Source organism: Gymnoscopelus braueri (assembly GCF_963280865.1).
Source record: "Gymnoscopelus braueri genome assembly, chromosome: 3".
Classification (NCBI taxonomy): Eukaryota; Metazoa; Chordata; class Actinopteri; order Myctophiformes; family Myctophidae; genus Gymnoscopelus; species Gymnoscopelus braueri.
Genome location: NC_137612.1, coordinates 25,946,892 through 25,969,734, shown reverse-complemented (window position 1 = coordinate 25,969,734; position 22,843 = coordinate 25,946,892). Strand labels below are relative to the sequence as shown.

The 22,843-nt window shown below is 39.7% G+C and overlaps 1 protein-coding gene across 1 annotated transcript; it reads left to right on the top strand.

Moving 5' to 3' along the window:
- Nucleotides 1-287: 287 nt before the first annotated feature.
- agtrap (angiotensin II receptor-associated protein) lies at nucleotides 288-8,361 on the top strand. The gene is given in 6 exon segments (XM_080424177.1): nucleotides 288-386; nucleotides 1,852-1,886; nucleotides 2,791-2,899; nucleotides 3,658-3,675; nucleotides 3,677-3,863; nucleotides 8,214-8,361. Coding segments are annotated over 6 exon segments (516 nt in total). The 5' UTR covers nucleotides 288-350; the 3' UTR covers nucleotides 8,345-8,361.
- The last annotated feature ends 14,482 nt before the right edge of the window (nucleotides 8,362-22,843 follow it).

The window sequence follows — 22,843 nt, the reverse complement described above, 5'->3', positions numbered from 1 at the left end:
TCAATTAGTTACTTTACACCACTGGTAACAAAGTAAAAGTACCTCAAATCTTTACTTAAGTACAGTACTTGATTAAAAGTACTTAATTACTTTACACCACTGGCAACAAAGTAAAAGTACCTCAAAATTGTACTTAAGTACAGTACTTGAGTACTTGGTTACTTTCCACCACGTGAAAGCAGTCAGGCTGCTGTCACATGGGTGTGTGTTTGCCAACTGATCAGAGGGAGGAGGAGTGTGGACTGTGGAGAGGAGACGTTTCAGTGGGAATGGGACGTTTCTTGATGCTTTCCTCAACAAGTTGACACACTTTATAGTAGAGAGAGATCTGCTTGCGTTGGCCAGACAATATGGCAATGATGGAAATCCCTGCGATAAACTTAAAGGTAAGAGTCGTTTGCTCTACATCATCAACGTACTGTAGCACAAACTTTGACAGTTGTGTACTTTCCTGTGCTTTTTTTTGCTAACTGCTGATAAAGTATTCAATCGATCAATCAATCAGTGTTAGTGTAGCAAAGATGAAGTTTTACCACGGTGGCTAACATACAGTGTTGCCATGTCGGCTTATCATAAGCGACTTTGGGCTTATTCTATTTTCTGTAAAGTTGCTTGTAAAACATTGGCAGTTGCGGATTGCGGTATTTTGGGCTTGTTTCTAATGTGTAGTTGCTTATTTGGGCTTGCTTCCAAATTGTTTAATTATTCTTCTCAAATATTTGTTAATTAAATGTTAAATTAAATTAAATGTTTTTAGCCCTGGTCCAGAGCTAAAATGTTTTGTGCCAGGGAGCATTTTGTGTTATACTCAACATTTTATTTAAAAAGTTTTTAGCCAATGCATATAGCTTTAAAAGTGCTCATGTGACCTAATTTCTTTTGGGCTTGTTTTCCTAGACTTGGTTGCTTATTTCTCTCGCAAAATATGGCAACACTGGTGGCTAGCAGTCTGTTGACAGACAGACACACATGTCTTATTGAGTGATCGAAAGAAAGAATGACAACAAGAATAGCAGTTAAACAACACATTAACAACGTCTATACTTAACACAGTAAGTATAGACAAGTGACAGTTAGAGTTTAGGAGTTATTTGCCGACACTTGGGCTCAAAGCCATCTTTACAGTTCACATAAGACAAAATAAATATTGACAACATGTGCTGTAATGAATTGTGTTGAAAAATATGGCGAGGTGAGCCCTGTTATTGAACAAACACTCTATAGCAATGATAATTATCACAATATAGAGCTTTAACTTTTTAACAAACAAAGACACTTTTTTTTAAACCAAAAATTTCACTTACTCTACCTTTAATCCCCAAACCAAAAATCTCAGATATTATGACTCAAAACTGCCACCATGTATTCAGTAGTAAACTGGAGAAGGCTGGTAATGGGCAATATGAAAACAATGTGAGCTGAACTAACTCTTCCCAACAACACAACTGTGCTGTTACAACTATAAAGATGTTGACTTCAAAACTCAAATATGCTCTTTGGTTTGCCATTCTGTTGTCTGTGGAACAGCTCCAGAGCCTGCCATTTAAAGTTGATCACAGTAGCTCTCTCACTGCTAGGTTTGGGATATTTGTGGTGATTGAACCAGACTGTGTCAGAGAATACAAACTGAAACTAAATGGGATTTTGCTCAGGTCACATAATGTGTGTAACATTTTTGATGGAACAGAGTTGACTGAAGTATTTTACAACAGTATATTTTTTTATTTTACCATGGTTCAAGTGCCCACAGTGTTCTCTCTGCTAAATACAATGGCGTGAATAACAACATTTCTACAAACACCAGATATTTCCCTTAGGATAACACTTGTTCTTCTTTTCCCTCCATGCTAGGCCATAGTCCTGGTGCATTGGTTACTGACTCTATGGTGAGTAGACAGGTTGGCTCCTTGGGTTGGTGCACTGAAAAGATTTTTTTTTTCTTTCACACAGCTGAGGAATTTCACTTCTCATGGTGCACTCTCTGACTCGACACAGTGGAGTTACACACAGTTTCACCCTTTAGGTTGTCACTGTGCACTATTTAGTGCACAGTGACAAGTCAAGGACCCCCAATGTATTTGGCTGCGGACCCCCACCTCAAAAATATGTTGTGTTTGGGACCTCCAGAAGCAAAGATTTGAGTTAAAAATGTTTGCTTTAAAAAAATATGTATTTTCAAAGATGTGCACAAATCTTCATGATTTAAAAAAAATAGCGGATCTACAAGCTCATAGCGTGGCACGAAGTGACGCGCTATAAGCTGTATCTGCTATTTTTGAATAGCCAAAGTATAAAATATGGTTAAAGTGGTTAAAATGATTGTGACGCTATATTAACCCCCCCCCCCCCCCCCCTCAAGGACCCTGGGGGTCCCTGGACCCCATTGAGAACCAATGATTTAGTGTTCTCAGCGAGGTTATTATAGTTTCGTATTTTTCTTTTGTTTCTGTTATATTTCATTTTGACTTTTTAGTTTCAGTTTAGTTTCAGTTATTTTATAAAGTGGGCAAAGAAGTTGTTGAGTTTAGTTTTTTGGGGGAAAATGCTGGGGTTTAGTGTTTGTTGTTTTATAAAGCCTTGTTTTCATCTAGTTTTCATTCTTTTGTTATAGTTAACTATAATATAGTTAACTATAATAACCTTGGTTCTTAATAAAAAAATCTGAAATCAGTGGTCAAAACTTTATGGGCAAAGTCACATTTGGGTCCAGAGCAAAGTCATTATAAACCAATGTCTGAGATCATGTTTTTGAATGTTACAATTTTACTTTGTGTCTCATTGTGGCTCTAGCGGATGCATGGCTTGGCTGCCTCCTTCTTTTGCTTGGGGAAACTTCAGTGTTCTTGCAGTGGGTTTATGGGCTATTGCTCAGAGAGACTCCATTGATGCTGTGCTCATGGTGAGTCTTTGCCTTGATTTCTTGACGTAGGCTGCAATCCCAATGTCATGTGACAGCGCGGGAGTCTAACTATAGGCACAGTGCTGCGTATCCACTCTAGCCTATTTGCCTGTGGAATCTAGGACAAATTTGTGCATATCCCTTTTAGAGAGATTGCCTTCTTTTAATTCAGGGCGAATCGTCAAGCAGAGTGGGTGCCTGTATATTTAAGATTAGTACCACGGATTGCAATTTCATACGCTGTGTAATGTATGCAGGTGTGTGTTATGTTGCATATCCCCTGAGACAGACACATGCACCTCACCAGAGAAGTCAACAGTTCAAGAGCAGCCAGGAAAAGAACCTCTGGAAAATCTGGGGGCATCAATTTCTCTTTCAAGGACACTTGAACATCTTTGAATCACACAGCAGTCTTTCCAACTAATGAATTGCCCTTTGTGACATGTGGTTTACAGTCCAATATTATGAATATCCTTACCTTGTTTTAAAACCATTTTTGTACCTAACCTACCTTACTTTGGTGAGTTCAGTTGACCTTTCTCTTTTAGAGAGAACCAGAAACACTGTCGTGCAGTGGAAGTCCATTATGTGTCATGGAGATCTAAGCATAATATTAGCATTTTCATTTCAATTTCACTAATTACTGTAATACACCTTGGCTTCAGCCAGAGATGGATTTTCTTAATACATACATATGTACGTATGAGGACAGCAGGACTGTAACATACTGATATCTCCTCTTCATTGTCCTCCTGTAGTTTCTCTTGGGAATGGCGGGTGACGATAGTGACTGACATCATCCACTTTGGGTATTTTTACCCATCAGTGGTAGTGGAGAGCGGCAGGGATATGTTCCGTTTCAGCTCGGGAATGGCCATCCTCAGTCTGCTGCTCAAGCCTGTGTCCTGCTTCTTTGTGTACCAAATGTACCGTGAGCGCGGGGGAGAGTACAATGTCAACTTTGGTAAGTGACCAAATTAGGGCGCTGGGAAATATATCGATATGATATGATAATATGAGACTAGATATCATCTGGGATTCTGGATATCGTAATATCATGATATGGCTGAAGTGTTGTCTTTTTCTGCTTTTAATCATTTTGTATTTTTAAAAAAATCAAAAATCTTCAAAAATAACGCAAATAGCCAATCTACGTAAGCTCACAACGTGTTGAGCTTGTAGATCTGTTATTTTTTTAATATTTTGAAAAATTACAAAAGCATATTCCTGTCATATTATGTAAAAATATGGTGATATTTAATTTTGTCCATATTGCCCAGCCTTAGTCTCACAACGAGATCAGTTCTGCTGAACCATTGAAGAAAATGGTTTATGGAAGTTGGAGCTTTATGGTAAAATGGTAGCCTGGCGTTGGCCAGACTGATAACGTGGATTCACTCTCACGTTCCTCCCTGGTATCAGTCTGGACTTCGGCCCATAGAGAAATCAGAAAATGATCGGGCCAATCAGTGACTGCGCTTCAACTGCTGTCCGTTTAACAGTGAAAAGCATCAAAATCATTTTCTGATCTCTCATACTCGCTCCCTATGGGCCGAAGTCCAGACTGATACCGGGGAGGAACGTGAGAGTGAATCCACGTTATCAGTCTGGCCAATGCCAGGCTAGTAAAATGCGGCCATCCACTGGTTGTGACTAGGGTCTAATTTATACATCGTTGTGCGAACAGTACAGCGAAGTATAAGTTGCGCTCAAGGCTGGGTATCAAGAAACGACACCTGTTTTTTACGTTTTGATTGTTGTAGATTACACATGTTCGAAATATATATCAACTGTAGATGGAGACACATTGCATTATTTCAAAATGAGCTTTTATTTAACAAATATTTGGTATTGATGGTTAATCTTCACAACCAGTATAAAAAACATTCCGTAGTTGTACTCAGCCCTGATTGTGACCAAAATGACCAGAAGGATGGTCGCATGCATGTGCTTCAGATATTGTCCCAGTGCTCTGGGGGTGTTTTTTGCCCCAGGTGGGATTTCCACCTAGATACTCTAGCTTCCTTTGTTGTTGTTTTGCTTTGAGAGAAGAATGGAATAGCATTGATTGCAAGCTTGCACATTAAACCATTGGCAAGCGCAACAGTCACAAGACTAATGCACTGCCTTAGTCCAGTTTTGATAATCAGTGGAGCACTCGTGAGCATTTCGCTCATAATGGAGAGCTGTTTACTGTACTGGTCAGTGGTCACAGATGTGGTGACAGGGTCAGTAGTGTACTGCATGGAAAAACATGTGTGGTGAAGCCCACTTTCTTTGTCAGATAAGTTGAAAATGGCATGACCAATAGTGAATGATTTAGAATTTGTCTTTGGGGATACTGTAGCTACTTGTCCGAGCAGAAGAAATAAAAGGGGGGGATAAAAAACGGTTTCAGCTCAGCTGTATGTTTTCAAACAGAAGTGGAGATTTACGTGTTTTATCATAGAAAAACATCCCTCCCTATAAGATGTGTTTGTATTCTTCTGGTTGTGCATGTATTTAAAGCTGGGTGTTTTCATATAGAAGAAAATATGATTTTATTTATAAAATATGAATTATTTAGCATAGCATTTAAAAAGTGATAATTGATAAATTGTCAGAGTCAGTTCTGTGAGAGAATAAATTATAAGAACGATTCTTCCACCAGCCAGTTAGTACAGTACATCACTCACTGCATGTTCTTTGATTTATCGTGTGTGTAGCCACTGATTTCTCTGCTTCGCTCTAATCTCCCAAGACGCGTATGTACTCTCTCCATTTGAAAACACAAGGTGTGAAGTTTGCAAAATTATTCAGTGGATAATTGAATATTGATGAAGGTGGTGATTTTCACCACAGGTATATACAGCTGATTTCGATTGGTTATGTGGGAGTTGATGAATATAGCCAGAGTTAGAGTTTCAGTGAAGTCAGTTTTAATTGCCTTGTCTGATTACATGGCTTTAGTTGGAGTGAGACCCTGCTGTGCAGCACACTCAGAAGAGAAAGAACAAGGCAATCAGTTGTGTGGTGGATGAATTATTGATTCAGGCATCTCTGAACCCCCGAGTTTTGATTGGTCGTCGCTTGTGTTACTTCTGGCTTTGATGTGACTTTCACTGTATCAAGATTTATTCTATCATTTATTTTTTGTTATGTAAAAGGCAATGATTCTGAGTCCTGCAAATGGAAGTTGGCTGCCATCAGGCCATGCATTACTACTTAATTTTCTTTTCTTCCATGTGATCATAGAACCAGTAACGTTATTCATTGTTCTATTCCTTAGTAATTGGTATAGTGATTGTCAGTGAGCAAAGGTTCCCTGCATTTCTCTGTTTTTCTCAGTATACAATTACAGTCTGTCTTGCTGTTTGTAATAGAAATCTGCCTTACCCTCTGTCCTACCCTCTGTCCTTACTATATCCTTGTGTTGTCCCTGTTCTGATTTGATCATTTATGTTTTGTCTCCATCTTGTCACTGCCTCTCCTCTCCTCCTCTCATGCTCTCCCCTCTCCTCCCCTCCCCTCCCCTCTCCTCTACTCTCCTCTCCTCGGCTGACTCCTGGCCTTTCAGACCTGGAGACCTCAGTGGACAGTCGTTGCACCACGGACAGTGCTGACAGTGCCTTTATAATTGGCCGCCGCTACTGATTCCTCCTGGCCTCTCGTTTTTCACCATTTCTGTCCTTCAGTCATCCTCTCCCACCCCCTTCATGCACGAAGTAGTGATGGACTTAAGGAGCACCCCTCTTCCTTTATTCTGCTCTTCATTTCCTGTACATACCATCCATCTGTTTGGCTTTGAGTCCATCCTTCTGTCTCTGTCCCTAGTCATCCTTATCATATCTGTCACTGTCATATCTTTGTTTGTGTGTGTCTGTATCACTGTCTGTATTCTTATGTTCTTTTTTAAATATTTATATTTACTGTATGTGTTAGCCTTTTCTAAAGTGTTTCTAAAGTTTACATATATGTATTATTCATACTGCTATTCTATTGTGTTTGTATCTCATTATTGGTGTACAGTACATTAATGCTGTGTTCACACTGGCTGCTACAAAAGATACAAAGATACCAAGCAACATAGCATACAGTATCTGTCGCTGTTGACGGAAATAATTACAACCAGGAATTGTATGAAGAGAGAAGGTGAGTGGAAATGGTTAAACATCACTTGCTCGTTTTGTAGCTTTGTAGCAGCAGTTTAAGCCAGCTCAACTTGGATTGTAAAGTTGTGTAGATTTTGTGTAGCAGCTATTAACAGCGGACGTCGCTTTGTATCTTCATGTTGCTGGCTTCCATTGAAAATAAATGGTAGACTGTAGCTTTGTATCTGCCAGTGTGAACAAACACAGCATTACACATAACAGTATGCATGTTGGTGTATATTAACACATGCAGTATGTGTATAACACATAAACACTTATTTATGCGTTTTGGTGCACATAGAATAGGTCTAATTAAAGCACATTTTAAAACACATGTACATGTGGCTCATAAGAATAGACATGATGGTCTGAGGTGTAGCCTGGCTGTGCTGTGCTGCTTTCAAATTAATTCTACTCATAATGTTAATACATTGTATTTAGGAGCATGAAATGCTTAGGGTATTTGCAGAACTGCATAACATGTTTTTCGTATTGTTAAAAAGCTGACCTTAATGAAATTGAAATTGTATGCTTGATTACCTATTTGCATTTTTTTATTCAGTAATAAGACCCTGGGCTGCATGGAGTGATAGAGGTGAGAGAGTGTGAACCTCTGTAGTTCCATGATGCAATGTCATTAGTATTCATTCTTAGCGTTCTAACATTTGGAGACTGTTTAGAAGATTGTTGCAGTTAGTGACTTCATGAAGGACTCCCTGTAACATCCCCCAGACGATTTATGTTGGTATATTGCCATCATCAAAGCACATTTATATCAAGTTTTGCCTGGAAAGTGTTTGCCTGGAAAATCACTGTGTGAATGATGAATCTGAGCATCTTCCAGTCTCGCCGAAATACATTACTCTGAAGGAATCATGCAAGGCTGTTTGTGTTTATGCTGGCAAACTTTAGTTTCCAACACTGTAAAATCCATATTTAATTGGAGTGTACCATATGCTTGAGTCAACACATCTACCCAGTTTGTGTTTGTAAATGTGTGTGTTAAGAGGGGAGTGCAAGAATATAAAGCCCCAAAACAAACATCTTCCAATTTGAGCTTTTTGTGTTTTTCATTTCTGAAAACATTTCAGGATGGATATCAGGAATGACTAGTGCTCAAATGGATATGGTTATGCACAATGCATTCCCATTACAAGTGTTGTGTTTTTTTGGCTTGTCTGCAGGTTTCCCTACTGTAACACGGAACAGAGAGGCATACGAGTCCATCGACCAGCAGGACCAGACTACCACCAGCGCAGCCAACCCCTTTGACCAGGCCCAGGAAAGCAATCCTCCTGCAACTCGTGCATACTAAGACAATGTTTCTATAGAATGTTACTTCAAATCTTTTTTTTCAAAGATTTGAAGAAAAATGCACTATTTTTCAAAAATAGCAGATCTACAAGCTCAGAGTGCCACGCCATGAGCTTGTAGATCTGCTATTTTTGAAAAATAGTGTTTTTTTTTTTTCAAATCTTTGAAAAAAAATATATATATAGATATAATCTCCAAGGGGGGGTCCCTGGAACTAAATATTTTGAGATGTAGGGGGGGGGGGGGGTGTCCGTGGCCAAATACATATAATTCTGGGGGTTCCTTGACATGAAAAAGTTGAAGCACCACTGATATACTGTTTAGATATGTATTTAGCCACGGACCCCATCTCAAAATATTTTGTTCCAGGGGCTCTCCCAGAAGCGAAAATTTGAGTTACAGATGTTCGCTTTAAAAATGTATATCAAAAATAGCAGATATACAAGCTCATAGTGCGGGAGTGCCGCGCTATGAGCTTGTAGATCTGCTATTTTTGAATAGCCAAAGAAATATTGAAATGACACAGATGCGTTCCCGGATTGAATGGGTTAACTGTCACCTTGATTTCACATCAGTCCTGTTTTTCTCCCTTTTTAATGAGGATTTTTTTTTTAATTTATCCCGGTTTTGGACCTAAAGCATGTTGCAGTGACAGAATTCTCTGGATAATTTATGACTTTAAAAACGTAATTTTTTTTGTTGTTGTTGCTGAATGGATTTCATTCCATGTCAGTGTTCTATTTGTACAGTATGTGGCACTTATAAAGACTCGGAGACATGTCCTTTCCTCTCTGTGTTCGCTGGATAAATGCACATGTATCCTGTTTAGCACCAAACCGGTCATCACTGTGTAGCACGATAATGCTTGAAGCTCAGGTCAGTGGTCAAATACACTGTAGAATTTAAATGAATACCTTTTGTGGTTTGACCATAACCATAGACATTTATAAGATGTTATAGAGTAAAAAAAAGAGGGGTAATATTTATGTACTGCTCTAATGATTAAAGGTACTGTTACAGCTAGCACTATTAAGTACAAATGATACACTATCTGCTGATACACTATCTGCTGTAGGACTATAGACAGTTCTAATCTTTCCCAGCTTACACATTTTGGCTATAATTTGACATCGTAGCAGTGTATTTACAACTTACATTACCTTTGCATTTAGCAGATGCTCCAGAGCGACAACAATATTTTACAAAACGTGGATAAATCAGAATAATGGGCAGCCCCCACAGAAATGGCCAGTTTGTGCCAAAAATATTTTCTGAATACATAATCATCTAACTCTAGATTAGTTTATACTCTAACATATCTTTAAAGTTTATATTGGAAATTAAAGTTATCAAAACTGTACAATCCAAGGGGCACCACCTGGTGTCTGATAGTTACTGTATAAAAGGTGAAGGTATGAATGACTCAATGAATGAATGAAATAGACACATTATCAATAAATAAAGAAAAGATGCACCCCCAAAATGAGGAGGCAAAATACTCCCCAAAAGAATAATACAATTGTACAGTATTCAGATCAAATTGCCCCAAGAGCAATATGAAAATATAACGCAGCTTTAATTTTGGTTGTGCTGCTTTTGTTATGGGGAGAGCACAGTCATTCTGAACTTTTCATTTTTTTGTTTAGATAATCTTTATGGTTATCATCTAAGATGCCTTTAAAGTGCTATAAGTTTACTATCTGCTTCTCTGCCCATCAGTGAATTGCACTACTTATGTTGTAAGAATGCCATAGTGACATGGTTTCACACAGCACAGCTACTGTACCTGCTGTGTTTGTCACAATAAGTTCCTGTAATGTTGGAAAAAGTGCATGTGTTGCCTTTGTCACAGAGAGATTGAATGGTGCATTTTGTAGTGAGATAAGTTTTATTGTACTGCATTGGCAGATTTGCCATTTCTGAAGTCTCCCATTTTGTTGCATGCTGGCGGCATTACAGTGACAGTGATGCTCTGCCAAAGAAATGAGCTTTGTTCATAAAATGCTTCATTTTCAGCCACCAGAACATGGTAAAGAATGGTCTGGCATGCGGTAGTTTTAAAGATTAGGCTAAAGATGATTGTGTTGTGAATGGCCTATTGAGTTCTATGAACAACTGAGAACGAGTCTTCTATAGAAAACGTTACTGATGGCTTGTGTGATTTACTAGCTTTATATTATGGAATGATGAACACAGTTCATCACAGAACACACTACGGTCTACAGTTTATAGTGACTACATCAGTTGTTTCTCGTATGAAATTAACTGTAACACTGGAGTTCACACATTTCTTTCTAATTTGTTATTTTGTGAAGTCTTATTTTTCTGCGTAAAGGGGAGTTAAGTGTTTTATTGGCCATACCTAATGCCATTTCACTCAGTAAGACGTTTTTTATTATTATTTTGTTTCACATAAGTGAACTTTGAAAAGTAAAAAGAGGAAGAAGTGAAAGAAGTGGGTTGCATGTTATTTAATCATATTCCTTAGCTGTTGTGTCATTATACTTCTCTCTTATCATGAAGGACATTCACCTCATGACTGACCTCGTGTTTTTTTTTTTTATCAAACTTGCAGTTTTTCAATGTTTATGAAGATAAAAGATTGATTCAAAATGTTATTTGGCAATCTGTTTCCTTTTTAATAAAGAGAACTATTTCACAAATGATGGGTTTAGTCAAATGTACATGACTGCATGTTTAACTGTTTAACCACTTAAACCCTATACTCAATTGACCGGAGTCCTCCAGGGTCTAGGTCCCTCCTTTTCACCCTCTACACCAGATACTTTTGCAGAAAATAGCCGATCTACAAATTGTAGATCTGCTGTTTTTGCAGAATGTTTGCCTATTGAACACTCCACATGACACTAGAGGTTTCATGTGGTTGAATATCCAGTATTTCTTCGACAGTGAATACTCAATCTCATCATTGACGCTTTCAGACACTCTCCACATGCAAAGTTTTCTAATGTCTTCCTCGTCTATTACCCTGGCAACTGCTCTACTCTCTGCGGGGTGAATTAATCTGTCTCATGCTGCTATGATTTATCCAACTGGACAAGACACTTATCTTCCCAGCTTCACTGCTCTCCCTCTTACACACTTATGCATATTCCCGGGGTGTCATGCAATACACATCCAGGCTTCAGAACCTCAAGAAAAATCAGTTCAGCCAGTGGGGTTGGATGCGCTTGCACGAGTTTCGATTGCTAATACACTTTTAAATGATACAATTATTGAAACTGGCATTCAGAGAACAAAACCTCAGCTCAAGTTGCCAAAACTAAACAAATTCTGCTTTAAACCCAATTTGTAAAGGAAGAGGGAAATTTGGGAAGGAAGAGTTAGAAGTATGAATAGGTTAGAAGGGGAGAACAACCTTCGGATTAAATCCAGACAATGTTAGTTGACCATGTTATCAACCATGGGTTAACAATGAGAGATGTTGGACAGGGTCCAACCCACCGTGAGCTGATTTACTGTTGCTCCTGTCATCTGGATGTTTAGACCTAATACACAGGAATCATCAACTTGATTTGGGCAGATAATACAAACAGGCACAGAGAGATTGAAAACCACATCATAAGGGACTGCATACATTTCAATATATTGTGTATTATTATCAAAAGATTACAGACAATGACATAAATACAGACATACTGTTCCTTCCACCCACCCTACCCTCATTTCTTAACCCAATGGAAGAGATCTTTTTGGCCTGGTGGTGGAAGGTGTATGATTGTCTGCCCTACAGTTTGTGTGCATGCTTATGCAGACAATGGAAGAGGCATGTGATGACATTGATGTGGGTGCTGTCCCAGGCTGGATACATGCGACACTCAATGCGCTCCTGCCCTCGATGTCTAGCCAAGGAAGATATTGCCTGTGATATTGTTGAAGTGCTGTGCCCAGACCCAGCTTGGTGGTGAGTATTTTTCTTTGTTTTGTTTAGTTTTTTGCATACAAATATCAGTTTTCTCTAAAAGTTTTCTTTTCTGTTTACAGTATGCGATAGAAAGCATTTTTCAGGGAGCGACATGCAGTAGCCTAATGGTCCATCGAACCCAAGACTAGCTGTCAGGCATCAAAGCCTACGTGGTACGCATGCACATTAACTACTCAGCTATCTGTGCCCCAGAAAACTTACTTTTTTTAAAATCACACAACAGTAGTGTATATTGCATGCGCTGTGCATATGTTGCACTGATTTGTTGTGGAGAAAAAGGATTTGTTTGACCAGTATGTGACTATAAATATTTATTTAGACTGTCACTTGGGCAATCTCTCTACAGAATTCTCTACATAGAGTCTGAGTCAGAAGTATTGGACAAAGCCCAGTGAAGATGAAGGTTCTTTTGATTGAAGATGAAAGTTCTTTTGATTGAGCACAACAGTAGTTGGTTGGTAACATGATTGAAGTGTGTGCCATTTGGTGCAAAGGTTTGTGTGCGTGTTTGTTTTGTGACGTTTATGTAGTTTTGAATTCAATGAAGTTTCAGTTTGCAGGATTTACACTTTGGGTGTGTGGTTTTGTGTGTCAAAAATGTGTATTAAACTGTCATGTAACCCTGTCCTACAGGAGTTAAACTGATAATATGGACCTGGTGAAGTCGAGTTCATTAACGTGAACTGGTGCATTCTCTGTCTGACGTCTCTTGCATACCAAGTAAAAAACTGGATAATTAGGGTGATAGTACTGTATGCCACCTGGAATTTTAAATACCTGATTTTCATATTTCACACAATACCCCAGGTGAAAACAGGTGTGGCTTGAAATGAAATATCTAAGGAAATTATCAAAGCGGTGCCTAAATTATGTCAATGTGATGAAGGTTTTTCCTCCGGCTTTTAGCTGTTGTTATAGTGAGGCAGTTCAATCTGTGTCAGCGTTGAATGGCCTATTGTCCTCAACTGCACATGGAACAGCAAGCCCTTGAGGCAGCATAAGAGCCTTGTCATCCGTTTGTTTATAATGCCTTGTGGGTCTCTCAGGAAAGGCATGAATGGAAATTCTATTACTGCAGTAATCATGTACACACATAATATAGGCTATAAGTCAGTCAGGCAAACAGACAGACAGACAGACAGACACATTATCATTACATGGCACTACAATGACTGCCTTCCTCATTGTATTTCATCTACTTGTTTTTCCTCAATTTCTGTATGCAGTTCTGTTTGAACCCCCACCCCACTTTATTTATTTCTCTCTCCCCTGTGCAGAGCATCTGGGAGTGGTCTTAATTAACAAGTAAGCAATCTGTTAATGATTCATTCCTGCCGAGCTCCTAACGAGAATGGGAGTGTGGCGTCATGGAGGAGGGGTATAGGAGGAGAGGAGGAGGAATTTGAGGAGAGAAGGAGGAAGATGGGGAGGGGGTGGGTGGATCTGGCAGCCCAACGAGCTGTTGATTAATAAGGAGCTTCTGGGCTACCTCTCCTGAGTCCTGCATCGCATGCTGGGTTGACACATCCTCAGGCGCACACACCTGTGATTCCTCTGAGTCAAGGACATGCTCGCTTGCCTTTGTTGTTCCATGCAATAAAAAGAACTCAATTTGTCAGCTCTCTTATTGCATTAGCGACAATCCCCCCTGGAAGAACCGGGGGGTTTGCTGAGAGCGAAATTCCTTAAGGTCTATAGACGTCTAATATTATAAGATGTGTGTTATGTGCAGCATTTTGAGCTAATATTTACGAAATCACATTGATAGAAGGATTTATTCTAGAGGAGTTTGTTATTGCACATCTATATTAGAACTTATGAGCCTAAAGCCAACTATTTACTTTATTTTTTTTGTAATGAAGATAACTCTTCATGCTTTCTCTGCAACTATGGTTCAGGTGCTCCAGGGAAATAATTTAAGGCTTATCTGCACATGTTCACTGCAGACAATTGTGAGTTAAATATACTTGCCCACCTTTCCATCAAGTCAACCCTATACACACTGCTTATTAGTTGGAATCACAATAACATTATTGTCCTATACACAAAAAGGAGTCTTTGTTGGAAGCATGGGTGCACTGCAGCGACATATTGACTACTTACAGTATTGTACACAGTAACAAAACACTTATACAGTTAGTTCAGGGACAAGAAGACCCATTGTACATTATGTACAATGGAAGGGGAAACAGCACAACAGACAGATGGACTGAAAGAAGAAGTGCACACAATTTGCCTTTGGGTAAATAATTTCCTCTATTAATCTTGCCTTGAAACATGGTGACTGTAATAAGATTTATAATAAGAAGCCATATCTGACATCTGTGTGTAGTACATAGACAGAAACGTCTGCACACCTATGACAACTGACGTTGGAATTTAAGTTAATAGGTGATAACGATCACCTATTATAATAATGGTCTCGGTCAACCTCACCTCACATATAGGCCCATAAGAGGTTGACAGCTTCATTCCGCTCACACAGCGTGTATTAATGCACACCTTTTATCGTATTACAGTATGTCACACAAAAGGAAAAGAGCACCAGCTCAACTCACCAGTCAAAAATTTAAATAGATTAGAATTTGGTTTAATTAAGCTATAATTCCTCACTATTCAAGTTGACCATTAGACAGATATTAAATGTCTGATTCAGAAACTGTATGTAGATCAGGGTGTTGTGTTGAGGTGACTTTTGAGACCCGGTAGGTTCCCAGTTTGATCCACGGCTCCTACTGGCTTTCTTTCGAAGTGACCTTCAGCAAGACACTGAACCCCTGCTCCCGATGAGGGAAGGCTGGCCTACTACCTTGCACGGTTTCCTCTGTCACAAGTGTGTGAATGTATGTGTGAATGTAATGCACAGTTACAGGTCTTGCTTAATCTTATTTATATCTTTTTGATCTTATGTTATTATTCTTGTTCTTTTTATGGCATTAAAATCCAGTTTTATCTTGTTGTATTAATTGCTGTTGCTTGCACAGCCTTGCAGACATACCACACCAACATTTCATTGCTTGTACCTATATGAGTGAGTGACAAATAAACCCTAATGATTCTTCATTGGTGATTGTTGATGTGTAAAGCACTTTGAAATGCACTATATAAATGCAGACCACCATTTAGAGAATTTAAAACACAAATATGGGCCTAAAGAAAGTATGTATTTCCCCTAGGAGCCCTATCTAAAGTAATAGGGTCCTTTCATCTGGAGAACGCTGCTCAAGGAACAGCATAATACGCATCCAAATGTTTTTATGACTCTCACTGTAAATGTCAGGATGAATTGAGCCATAAAATGTGTGATAGACCATTTAACTGTGCAAGACACTAGCCTACCATTGACTGTCCCTCTAACAAATTGCCCACAATGGTACACATTGCCCATACACAGCAGTCCAGCCATACAGTAGGTAGTTAGGTTTTAACCTTATTACTGTGGTTTTTATGTAGACTTCAAGAGCCACAAAGTGACATGAAGCTATTTTTCATTTGAAAATATCACTAAAATGTTATTGCCATGTTAAATGTTAAATGCCATTTCAATTTGATTAGGATTTTCAATATCTATAGCACCACACGTGGTTCTCCTCCACATGTTGGGATAAGCCCATGACAGAATGTACATTTTAAGCGGCTTCATTTTTCATTGCTGTCTTCCATGATGAAAAGAGAGAACACAAATAATTCAGGTGAAATGTATGAGGGGGAAACTCCTTTGATGAGATTAGAGATTTTATATGTCATTTGATGACACATTTTTGGTGTAATTAATTTTAGGTTTGCTGCACAGCCGAGTGTGGACATTCTATCAGTTTTACATTTGAAGAGTTTCTGTATATCTATTTGGGGAAATAATCATCGCCCCAAGTTCATCATTCAGTATTTCTAAAATATACAGGAACTGTAATTGTCATTCTGACAATTAGCATGAACTTAAATTACCTACTCGCCTTATATGCTATACCATTTATAATTTATTGATATTCTAGAAATTATTTTGTAAAAGTTGGTGTCTCTTTTTTCAAATAGTAACTTTATCTCAGTTTGAGTTGTCCGTGAACAGAGGCTCATATACAAAGAGACTCACCTCCTGCTGAGAAGAGAGCTTATGAGGAGAACTCCAACAGTGCTGGAGTATCTTTTGATGAGAAGAGTTTTATATTCAGACAGAATGGCAAAGAGAAACTGAGGGCAGCTGGCAACATCATGTAATACATGGTTGTAATGTAATACATTCTGAAGTGGCAGTGAAACCCAAGCTTTTATATGGTTGGATGGCCAGCACATTAGCTGGTTGAGCAACCAAGGAACTACAGAAGTTATACTTATTACAGATGATACAGTACATTCTATTCCCACTCACCACAGCTATTAAACACAGCAAGTGGGGGCAGGGATGGGGGAGCAGCCTGATGAGACATCATCTGAACCCCATTAACCTTTCTTTACTGTATCCCTGTTTGTTAGAAGGTAGAGCGGAATCTTGACTAAGGCCTAATTTACAGTAGTCTCTCAAGCCATACTATCTCTGTAACATTCGAAGAATGTCTATTGAGAACAGAAAGTGGTCGTTTGCTCTTCAGACCGGAAGTGTAATCGACCAATCATGATACACAGGCAGGTGTTCACAAAAATGATTCTTAAAATATCTTTAAAATATATATTTTTTAATTTCCACTTTTGCCAAGCAGCAAGACAGTTAGACTTTGACTAATTTGGTTTCCAGTAGGACTCATTTGCGCGACTGCACAGGTGAAAAGGAAATTAGGAAATTATTTTTTTTGGACAAATTTTCAGAGCTTCCGAAGTATAGACTTGAAAAGTCTCGAGAGACAAAATGTACAGTATAGTCCATCATACGACAGAAATATTTATATGTGATTTGTTAAGATTTGTTAACAAAAGCCAAAATAGCCAGTCTACAAGATTGGCTATTTTTGGCGAAAATGTTTGGTGTAGAGGGAAAAAAGCGGTCCAAGCACAGTTGTAACTCAGGTCCATTTTACTAAGAATAGAGGGTTTAAGTGGTTAAACCACATGCTGACACAGAGAAAAACCAAAACGAAACACAAACCCACAATTGATGTCATTATCCTGAGCTGCATTTTTACCTGTCAAAGTGGCTGCTGTGAGACGGGTCCATTGTCTCAGTGACCACAGCAGCATACCCTTTCAGTGGTTAGTTACTTTTTGACTTGCTCCTGGAAGGGAAAGCCAAATAAAAACACTTTGTTGCACCATCCCTGCTGTAGCAGTCCCCAAGGCCGGGCGTGGGCATCGGGGTGTGACCTGGGGTCAACTCAGGCCCCTTGGTTCTGCGACGTGGGTTAATTAATACAGCTCACAGGCAGGGAATGATAACAAATATCGATGTGCTTTGAATGTCAATGTGTGCAGGGCAGGGTGTTTATCAACATGAGGGGGAAAGTGTTTATGACAACAGTGGCCGTCAGCTGACCAACAGGGGGAAATTGTCTGTGGACGTTGAGTTCAATCCATTCCCTTGATGGCGATTGTTTTTCTTTATACATCTATTTTTTAATACTTTTCTATGCCTTTCTAGCAATATAAAGCAGAGTCAGAGATTATTTACAGCATGACATGCGATGCACGTCCTGAATTGAGAATAAAGCCCATGAAGTATTTATGTAGTTGGAGCATTAAGTTGCAAGGGCTTCTCTTTGGTTGAGGTGTGTGTCCTTGAGCAAGGCACCTGCTGCACATCCCATGTGCTCACTGGAGCTGCTCAGTGGCTAGTGATAGAACACAGTTTTTGCCTTGGATCTTCCCTAGGTGTGAATATGTGAATGCATATGTAACATGAAGCAGGATGTTACTGGAAATGAGCATAAAGTGTAACTTTATGTATATGAATTGAATACCAAGGACCTCATTGGAAACAAGACCGCAACGACTTTTATGAACGGACCTTTTAGTCAAAGTATTTTAAATGTAACTGTGCTGTTTTACATTTTTTGCCTAATAAAATATTCAATCAATCAACTACCTGGATTCAAACCCAGGTAGATCTTAGGCTTCTGGGCTTCACCGGGATTACCCTACATTTGCTCGACCAACCATTGTATAAGTAAATGCAAGGCTAAAGTGTGAAATTGAATTTGGTATGACTTTTTCTTTTTTCTTGCCTCTGACATAGAGATTCCCTCGGGATCCCCCTTGCAACCCTTGACCTTTTCACACTGCTACCTTGTGCACACGTCACTATGGTGATAAGGGCATCAAAATGGATTCCAATTACCCTCCAACACCAACCAGCCAGTCAGGAGGTCAACAAATCCCTCACCATTAACCCAGGAATGACAGGATTGTTTTTTAAATGTTGGAAGTATATGTAACTATACATACTCCCCCCTGTGTCCCTATTATTAATGCCTATTATTAATTATAATTAATAATAGGCAAGTATGGACCCCTGGGGGACTCGGTCAACTAAGTATATAGGGTTTACTTGGTTAAACTAACCTGTTTAGGGACTGTTGGAAAAGGTGGTTGCATTTGCATTAGATAGGCTACTTCCGATTCTGAAATATGAATATGATTGAGAAAAAGTATTGCCTTGCTCTTGTGTAGTGCTGCCATTCTCTCAGGTTCATAGGTTTATTTTTTTAATGGAAGTCAATGTCAATATAATTCTTAGCAGAACACCCAGCCCGAAAGCCTATACAAAGACACATATCTGCCACAAAATGCATTTTTTAAATAGTGTCCTTTGAATCTTAACTGATGGAACAAGAAAGGGAGTGTGTGATGTTTTTCATTTTATTCTCTGAGTCTGCATCCAAATCACAAACATAGTGGAATAAAAGATTTCACGGGTGCGTGTACGCGTGTGTGCGTGTGTGTCTGTGTGTCTGTGTGTCTGTGTGTGTGTGTGTGCGTGTGTGCGCGTGCGCGCGTGCGTGCGTGCGTGGGAGTGCAGCTTAACTTGGTGGTTCTTAATGTTCCGATGCACTAGCCGTAGACTTATCTGTCCTTGTGCCAGCCTTTCCTTCATAAACTCTTCAAATGTACCATGAAGTTCTATCAAAGAAGTAACTCTTTTGGAATGGAATAACCAAGCCATGGGTGAGCAAGAAAGAAAGAGAGAAAGAAAGAAAGAAAGAAAGAAAGAAAGAAAGAAAGAAAGAAAGAAAGAAAGAAAGAAAGAAAGAAAGAAAGAGTTAGGAGAGAGAGAGGGAGAGAGAGAGAGAGAGAGAATAATAATGAGCCAGGAGCAACAAGGACCTGGTGGTTCAATGAGTGCAGATGATGAACGACCGTGGGGAGGGAGGAGAGGACTGGAGTGGAGGTACAGTCATTTTTTACTCTGCTGTCACAAATGTATTTTTAATGAATCTGCACCTCTGACTCCTCTGCAGAGGAGTAGGGATGTTCCTTAAGGCCAACATGACCCCAATACTGTACGGGAAGTAATCAGGCTGAACAAAGCCACTTTAGCTACCGATTCTGTAATGTGAATAACCTTCAGAACCTTCACCAAAATACTGTACAGTAGGTCTCAATCCTTCTAACGGGTGGAGGTTTTAAACTGTGAAATCCTGAGTGATAATTTAACTCGAGTGTAAAAAAAATTAAGTGCACCTTGAGTTACTTTACTACTAGAGCTTAATTTGTATTATATTTTTAAGGGTAGACCACCACTCCCCTTAGTATTTATTTTGTTAATGTAAAAAGACAGGAGAGAAGATTATGTGTCTAAAAAGAGACAGAGACCCGTCTCTTACGTCCACTTACAATTCAATATGCGGACAAACACACTTAAAAGAAGCTCAGGCTTCATTGGATTCCAGTCCAGATAATGCCAAAAGCTAAGCGTTAACATGCAATTTATTTCTGCAGTTACCAGAAGCAAAGAACGGCTTGGAAATACACACAAGGCACCAGAAGGAAGAGGGAAAAGAGGTAGAGAGGAAGGTTGAGAAGAGCGATAGGTGGAGAGTTTACCTGCTGATTTCCTGCAGGCGAACAGCCGAACACCCAAGAGCTTGCTGCTGGCAATGTGTTACATGAGAGCAGGTAGGTTTTCAACTGAAGTACACACACAGTGAGAGACTGTGTGTGTGTGTGTGTGTGTGTGTGTGTGTGTGTGTGTGTGTGTGTGTGTGTGTGCTGGCATGTGTGTGACTGTGTTTTAAATACCCATTAGTGTAATAATATGTGTAGTGTTGAAATTTCCAACAATACAATGCTTTTATATCCCGTGGTACAAAGTGTAACGTTATGGGTGTTAATGTTGTGAAGGCCCCCTGGAGACTTTGCTAGGATTCTGTTGTTCTCTGTTGCAGTGCTGGTTGGAGGGTGGAGTTGGAGGTAATCAGGGGAAGGGGAGACACCTGGTCTCCCCACAGAGTATAAAATACTCCCTTCAATGGTTCTTTACTACTTTCCACCTGGGCCACATTGCTTGGGCATGGCCACACAGAGAGAATTTCTTATGGTTGCATTGTTTGGCAATATATGCCTGCTCTATTGTTTGCATTCATTACTTTATTTTTGTAAATATAATCACCTTTTTAGTTCAAACTCTCCCCCCTTTATTTATTATGCAGGCCTAGAGCCGGGCCATAACAATGTACAGAAATGCAAATACAAAGTGCACCAGCATAACTGTTTTAACGCTGATGCAGGTCCATGTGCTGTATTAAAGTTCACCCCCAAAATGACTTTTTCTATCGATTCGTTTTTTGGATATTTTTTGATATTTTTTTGTTTTTGTCGCATTCCTAAGCCAATAATTTGATGACCGGCAGCGGTTACGGTAGGACACACAGAGAGCCTCCTTTGTGTCTCCGACTAGAACCGCTGCCTACTGGTCCGCTGGTCATCAAATTATTGGCTTAGGAATGTGACAAAAACTAAAAAATCCATGGGGTGACTAATCGATAGATGGGTGAACTATCCCTTTAAGACCCATTGTAAAGTAATGGGTTGCCATTGATGGATGCTGAGAGTGATGCTACAAGATGATGATCACCATGTGACCTAGATTGATGAAGAGGATGGTACACACATCATTGCGTTTGGTTGTGTTCAATTTGTGCTGTCACAATAGTACCACGGTCTCCTGGGAGTCAAACACAGGGAGTCATCCATCATTTGCTCAACATGCATAAAACCACTTTATGTGAAGGCTAGAGATCAGTGGTTCTCAAAGTGGGGTCTGGGGACACCCAAGGGTTCTTTATCCTTATTCTGGGGGCGAACATTCTGGGGGAAAACAGATCTACAAGCTCATAAGGCGTAGAGGGACAAAAGAGCAGACCAAGTATAGACCCCTGGGGGACTCTAGTCAATGACGTATACGTGTAGGGTGGTTAATTTCACTATTATTTCACTGAATACAACAGTGGTTCTCAAACTTTTTCATGTCAAGGAAATAATTTATAGAAAAGATTTTTCAATGGATTCTGTTTCTATTGGGTACAAGAGAATTTGGAAAATCTAACTTCTGGAAAGGCATCATTTTCAAGATGGTGTCCGTGATGGCTGCTGGGAGCTTAAAATGCCTATAAACTGGGAGGGAATATGTGCCATCTTGAAAATGATGCCTTTCCAGAAGTTCGATTTCCCAAAAGTTTTAGTATGTTATTTAGCATACCCAAAAGTAACAGAATCCATTGAAAAATCTCTTCTATCAATTATTTGGGGTACTGACCTATCTAATATTGGATTCATTGCAAACCGACCACTAGGGGGCGAGCCCAACTTGTTTGGGATGGTTTTTGAAAACCTTATACCCATACCCAACACCATGCCAAAAATCTAAGTAGACGAACTTTATGATTTTTGACATATTCCTTCCCAGCTACAAGATGTTTTGAAAATAGCAGGTCTACAAGGTCACAACATAATTTTGCAGGCAGTCAAGGACTACTTTCTGGTAGAAATTATTCTTGTTTTATTTGGGATATGTCTATGATTTTCATGTTGCCATATTTGGTAACCATTTCATAAAAAATTATAAGCCATGCAAGGCTGTGGTCTACATTGAGTTATGCTGATCAGCATCATGCCTAACAACGCCCTAACATGTCCTTCTCCCAAAGAACAATACGAGTTGCTGACTTCAGCGTCTGACAGCGTGTGTGTGTGTGTGTGTGTGTGTGTGTGTGTGTGTGTGTGTGTGTGTGTGTGTGTGTGTGTGTGTGTGTGTGTGTGTGTGTGTGTGTGTGTGTGTGTGTGTGTGTGTGTGTGTGTGTGTGTGTGTGTGTGTGTGTGTGTGTGTGTGTGTGTGTGTGCGTGCGTGCGTGCGTGCGTGCGTGCGTGCGTGCGTGCGTGCGTGCGTGCGTGCGTGCGTGCGTGCGTGCGTGCGTGTGTGTGCGCGTGTACGGTCGATGCCAAGGTAGTCCTCCAAGCCTTGTTTGTCTAAGGGTTCACCTCAGAGCTGCAGACAGCTCCCCGCTGCCAACGAAATGTTACCGGTGTGCCATCCCAGGCTTTGCTGTGGGTGTCATTCTGGCACAGAGCCAGTGCAGGGCAGAAAAAAAGGTCTGGAAAGGGGCTGAGACAGTAGACAACAAATGGCATTGT